Source organism: Lutra lutra, chromosome 16 (assembly GCF_902655055.1).
Source record: "Lutra lutra chromosome 16, mLutLut1.2, whole genome shotgun sequence".
NCBI classification, from domain to species: Eukaryota; Metazoa; Chordata; class Mammalia; order Carnivora; family Mustelidae; genus Lutra; species Lutra lutra.
Window position 1 is genome coordinate 5,544,753 of NC_062293.1, and position 5,798 is coordinate 5,550,550.

The 5,798-nt window shown below is 62.2% G+C and overlaps 1 protein-coding gene across 3 annotated transcripts in view; it reads left to right on the forward strand.

Moving 5' to 3' along the window:
- RECQL5 (RecQ like helicase 5) overlaps positions 1–5,792 on the forward strand; it is a 37,479-nt gene extending 31,687 nt beyond the window's left edge. For all 3 annotated transcript variants that reach the window (XM_047706571.1, XM_047706574.1, XM_047706572.1), the window contains 12 exons: positions 1,245–1,463; positions 1,716–1,815; positions 1,938–1,974; positions 2,093–2,151; positions 2,239–2,312; positions 2,678–2,771; positions 3,058–3,192; positions 3,487–4,019; positions 4,171–4,261; positions 4,468–4,692; positions 4,910–4,979; positions 5,077–5,792. In XM_047706571.1, coding sequence (XP_047562527.1) covers positions 1,245–1,463; positions 1,716–1,815; positions 1,938–1,974; positions 2,093–2,151; positions 2,239–2,312; positions 2,678–2,771; positions 3,058–3,192; positions 3,487–4,019; positions 4,171–4,261; positions 4,468–4,692; positions 4,910–4,979; positions 5,077–5,177 — 1,738 coding nt within the window. In that variant the 3' untranslated portion in view covers positions 5,178–5,792. The remainder of the gene's footprint in view (positions 1–1,244; positions 1,464–1,715; positions 1,816–1,937; positions 1,975–2,092; positions 2,152–2,238; positions 2,313–2,677; positions 2,772–3,057; positions 3,193–3,486; positions 4,020–4,170; positions 4,262–4,467; positions 4,693–4,909; positions 4,980–5,076) is intronic.
- The last annotated feature ends 6 nt before the right edge of the window (positions 5,793–5,798 follow it).

A 5,798-nucleotide genomic window follows, 5' to 3' on the forward strand; every position in this document is an offset into this window, starting at 1 on the left:
TTTTTTTTTTTTTTTAAGATTTTATTTATTTATTTGTCAGAGAGAGAGAGGGAGAGAGAGCGAGCACAGGCAGACAGAATGGCAGGCAGAGGCAGAGGGAGAAGCAGGCTCTCTGACGAGCAAGGAGCCTGATGTGGGACTCGATCCCAGGACGCCGGGATCATGACCTGAGCCGAAGGCAGCTGCTTAACCAACTGAGCCACCCAGGCGTCCCCTCAGAGTGTTTCTTGAAGTTCTAGGCGGTGCTCGCGTTGAGCGGTGTTCTGGTTAGAGTGACGCCCCCTATTCTCGTCCCCAGGATGTGGCGCCTGGACAGCCCTGCCTCTGCCGCCCTGTCTCTCAGGCTCCCCTACCCTGTGCCACATTCCCACGGCAGGACTGGCCCCTGGCAAGGGTCCTGAGAGATCTGGGGCCCCTCCGGGGGCCTCTGCATCTGCCCCAGGGACCAACTGTGCCCCCATCCTGGGAGTCATAAGAGAGACCGCTGCAGTCTGGTTGCCACAAGGCTGCGGCAGGGCTGAGGCCCCGGGAGATGTGATGAGACCCATTCCCAGGCTGGCCTCCTCACGGCCCTCACCAACGAGCAGCGCACGGCGCCACCTCGCAGAGCTGCTCGTTTCTGCTCTCGAGCAGCCCCCGGCTCCGGGCTGCGTGTGCGGGCGGCCTCCTTGGGGACGAAGAAGGTCCACAAGAGATAGAAGCAAGGCAGAGTGCCGAGGCGGGGGTGGGGCCGCCTCCGTCCCCGTGCGCCGGCTGCCATCTCCCCCAGCCCTGCTCGGCCAGGGGAGCCGGTGCTCTTCCTGCACCATTCGACAGGCCAGAAGGTGTGGGCTTTGAGCCATCCAGTGCTTCCCCTAAAGAGGAGGCCTCAGCAGCAGAGTCAGCGTCTGTACCCAGGGCTGAAGCTGCTTCTGGGGCACCCCGCCGCCAGAGGGCGCGGTAGAGGCCAGGAGGCCAGGACCTAGAGGAGCAACCTGTAGCAAAGCAGGACAGAATGGGGACCACACCCTGGCTCCACTGGGTATGTTCTATGACCTTGAGAAAGCTCCTTCACCTCATCCTTGCCATCTGTAAAATGGGTGACCAAATGAGGCCTTGCCAGGCTTGGACAGCATGAGGTGTGTGAGATACTGAGTGTGGAGCCCACATGTAGGACTCCTCAGCCAGAGTGTAGGGAGTGGGGGGATGAACGCTGGCCTGCCTGGGTCCCTCACCCCTGACCTCTGCTGTGCTGCCTCCGCCAGGTGCCGCCATGCTGCCATTGCCAAGTACTTTGGGGATGCGCCCCCTGCCTGCACCAAGGGCTGTGACCACTGCCGGGACCCTGTGGCCCTGCGGAAGCAGCTAGAGGCCTTGGAGCACAGAAGCAGCTGGAACAAGACTTGCATCGGGCCTTCTCAGGGGAATGGCTTTGACCCTGAGCTGTATGAAGGAGGCCGCCGGGGCTATGGGGGCTTCAGCAGGTGAGGGGCTGTGAAGTCAGGGGCCCCCAACCTGCAGCAGATAGGCCAGCATCCTCCCCCTCGTGCCAAGGCCAGACCAGAGGCACCGCAGTGCCATCGTCCATTCCCTGTTCCCGTGGACCGCGTCGGAGCTGGGAGCCTGGTGTTCCTCCTACCTGCCGGGCTGTCAAAGACAATAGTGCCCCACCGGAGAAGTGTGCCAGGAGAACAGAGCCCAGGCCTAGGGCTGCTGACAACTAGCCTGTCCCCTAGGTACGATGAAGGTTCTGGAGGCAGTGGGGATGAGGGCAGAGACGAGGCCCACAAGCGGGAGTGGAATCTCTTCTACCAGAAGCAGATGAACCTACGCAAGGTGAAGGGGATGGGGGCCTGGGACCCCCGTTACCAGTCACTCAGCCCCTACCCTGGTGCTGGACAGGAGCCTGTCCTAGAGCTGAGCAAGATGCCTCATAGTCCCTTCCTGTCATCTTCCAGGGCAAAGACTCCAAGACAGAAGAATTTGTACCTCCAGGTCAGTACAGAAATGTCCCTAGGGGCTTTGGGGCTATTCTTAGGGTATAATGTCTCATTGGGGGCTGGGGACTCCAGAAAGCAGAGGTAGAGTGGAAGGACCCGCCCTCTCCCCCCAGATGAGGACTGTCCCCTGAAAGAGGCTTCCAGCAGGAAAATCCCACGCCTCACTGTGAAGGTAAGCTGTGGACAGCGCCTCATACCGGCTCCTGTGCCTGCTTCCCCAACCCTGGGCTTGAGTGACCAACTTCCCTCCCTTGTGTAGGCCCGGGAGCACTGCCTGGGGCTTCTGGAGGAGGCTCTGAGCAGTAACCACCAGGCCACAGGTCCCACCCATGGGTGAGTGACCCGGGTCAGAGGGGCCAAAGAGGCTTCCCCAAACCCCTATTCCTTGTAGACCACGAGAACCCCCATCCCTCCTGGCTTATTTGGGCCCCCCTCCCCCAGATTGTGACCCATCCTTCTCCTAGTGGTTGTAGATCTAGCAGTCCCAGTGGGGTGCAGGCTTCACCAGGACAGGGGCTGCCAGTGCCAGCTGGACAGTAAGCCCCAGGGTGCCTGGGGTCCAGGTGGGAATCCCTGTGCCCAAGGTCATGCCCACCAGGCCCTGAAGTCATCTCCAGGGACCCCAGGGAGAATCCCAGGAGCTCCACAGAGAAAGGGCTCAGGCCCGCCTGATGCCTCATGCTCGTTCCTACCCTCAGACCTGATCTCCAGGCCAGGGCTGTGGAGCTGGAACATGCCATGTTCCGAAATGCCAAGGCAGCAAACCTGTACAAGGCCAGCGTGCTGAAGAAGGTGGGTGCTGGGCAGGGCATGCTTCTGGGCTGGGGTGGGAGAGACGGCCCCTCCAACCTCCCAGGCTGTCTGCCTGCCTCCTGCCAGGAGGCCACTTACCCAAGGGCAGCCTGACCTCCCTTCTTGGCCAGCTGGAGGTGTTTCCAGCCAGCCCTGTCAGGACTAGAACTTGGCCAGTGTCCAGTTACCTGCAGCCACAAACCCCAGAAGCCCACTTTGGAAAGCCTGGGTTGGGGCTCTCAGGAGCTAGTGGGTGTCACGGCGTCCCTGCCTGTCCCTGACTCAGGTGGCTGAGATCCACAGAGCCTCCAAGGATGGGCAGCTCTACGACATGGGAGACGCTGCCAGGAGTTGCAGTGAGCCGGCCCGGCCCCCAGAGCCCACCGAGTATGACATCCTGCCGGCCTCCCAGGTGTACTCGGTGAGCATCGTCCTGCCATCCACCCCAAACCTGGGTCTGGGAAAGGCATTGTGTCCTTTGTCCTCAGCCAGGGCACGGCCACTTGCCCTCTCCTGGCACCGCAGCCCTGGCCCGGGGTGCCCCGCAGCAGGCCCTCCAGCTTTCCTCTGCAGCCCCCACAGCTCCTCCGTCCTTGGCCTGACCCTCAGCCCGCAGTGTCCTGCCGGCTGTCCCTCCGCTCCTTCCGAGAGCCCGCCAGCTCAGCCGTTCCGGACCAGCCAGGGAGTGCACTCAGAACCTTTCTCTTCTTCACAGCCCAAACCCAGGCGGGTGGGAGCTGGTTTCCCCAGAGGCTCCTGCTCATTCCAGACGGCCACTGAGCTGATGGAGAAGACGTGCGCTAAGGAGCAAGTCCCCCAGCCTGTGCGGGGAAGTGAGCAGGGGCCCCCCAGCCAGCCCTGTGGCCTCCAGCGGGAGGGCTGTAGTGAGCCCCTCCCTGGGCCCAGAGGAGAGGCCCCTGGAAGCAGCGCTTATTGTGGGAGGTCCTCCCCTGAGACGGTGAAAAGCTCCTCCACGAAGGCCGGTGCCAAGGCCCGGGCCAGCAAGCAGCAGCAGCTCCTAGCCGCGGCGGCCCTTAAGGATTCGCAGAACATCACCCGCTTCTGCCGGAGGGCCAAGAGCCCATCTCCCCTCACCTCAGCCCCAGGGGCAGAAGGTGCCGGCCCTTCCTGTGAGGGAGTGCGGGGTCCCCCAGCAGCCCCAGAAAAGTGCTCAGGAGAGGAGGATGGAGCCCTGGGGTGTTCGGCTGTGCCCTCCCAGACCAAGGAGTGCACCAGGGAGAGGCCAAGGTAAGGGCCCTGATGGTTCTGAAATTCTCTGCCTCTTTGCTAACAGGGCCTTTGAAGCTCTGGCCGTTCCTAGGGTGCGCTCTGTCGGGCCGGCTGGTTGCGGGTGCAGCGGGCGGCGGGAGTGCTCATGCTTGCTCTCCCCTCTGGCCAGAGCCTGCACACTCAGAGACCAGGACCCCCCTGAAGGCCAGCCCACCCGCTCAGAGGAGACACACAGGGGCAAGCGGTCCAGACCCCAGCAGGTACTGATAGGGACAAGGCCTCAGGGGAGGAGGCCTGCAGAGCAGGTCAGTATCTGTTCTCTGGATGAGGGGTTTGGGGAAAAATCATCTCTTCTTACATCCCAGGGCTAGATGGGACAGGCTAGAGGGGGCCCAGTCTTCCAGAATGAGGGAAGGGGCCCGTGACGGGGAGCCCAAGAGTGACTCTCCACTCTGGTCCTGCCCAGGAGAACCCAGAGAACCAGGCTCAGAAGAGGCCTCGCCCCTCAGCTAATGCCTCCATCTTAGCCGAGGCCAAGGACAGCATCTCGGCCAGCAATCCGGGCATCTTGAACCCCACAGTGCAAGACTCCTGCCTTCTCCCAGCCCCTGGCATCTCCCTCAAGGAGGCCGCAAATGTTGTGGTCAAATGCCTGACTCCTTTCTATAAGGAGGGCAAGTTTGCATCCAAGGTAGGGTAGGTGGGTGGGTTCTACCCTCCCCTGGGCCTGGGACACTTGGGTACCGTGGGGGCAGGGAACAGAGCCAGAGGACAAAGCAGGCTAGCTCTGAGATTGGCTGCCTCTCTCCCTGGCGTCTGCCTTGCCCCTGGGTCATGGCTGAGGGCCTCTGGTGTCGGGGGCAGGGCGGGGGTCCGTGCTCTTTGCTCCTGTCACCTTCTGCCTCCAGGAATTATTTAAAGCCTTTGCCCGCCACCTCTCACACTCGCTGACTCAGAAGGCCTCTCCTGGAAGGAGCGGTGAGTGCCCACGTCACCAGGCCAGGAGGTGTTTGCGGGGCTTGGTGGCAGGGAGGGGACTGGCCCTCACTGAGGTTCCCCCTTCCCGAATCTGTAGTGAAGGAAGAGGCCCAGGATTTCATCAAGCAGTTTTTTCACGGTCGGGCCCGGTGCGAGAGTGAAGCTGACTGGCACGGTCTGTGTGACCCTCAGAGATGACCAGCTCCTACCCGCTAGGGCCGGAATGCTCCCCCGCCTCAGCTGTGGGCCAGCCTGGGCCTCACTCAGGAACAGGGAGGGGGGAAGCCTGCAGCCGTCAGGGGCACCAGCTTTGCTCAGGGTCCGTGTCTTCCAGCCATGTTTGGAGATGGCCCCCGTCGCCTCCCAAATCAAGGCCAAAGGCTGGAACTAGCCACTTTCTGCTTGCAGGGTCCGAGGGCTTCCTCCTCCTAGCCTCCCTGCCTCTCTCAGCTGGGTTTTCTGAACCAGATCCCCAGATTAGAAGGGGGCGGGGTGGGGTGGTGGCTGCTGCCAGAGGAACAGGAGGAAAGAGTGGTCCCTCTGCTTCTTGTGGTTGAATTGTAGGCCAGGGTGAGGCCACCAGTCCGAGGCCCGGGGCCACTTCAGGAAGAGCCCTGCTGGCCTCGGGTTCTGGGCCCACTAGCCCTTTCCCTCATGATGCCAGCTTCCGGCCTGGCCCCAGGTGCAGAGCTCGGGAGCAGGGGAGCAGCTGGGCCCTGCTCTCTGCTCAGCTCCTGGTCAGGAAGGCTGGGCTGGACAGAGACTTAGCAGAGAAATAAAGTCCTGTTCGATTTGAGACACACACGCCCACAAAATACG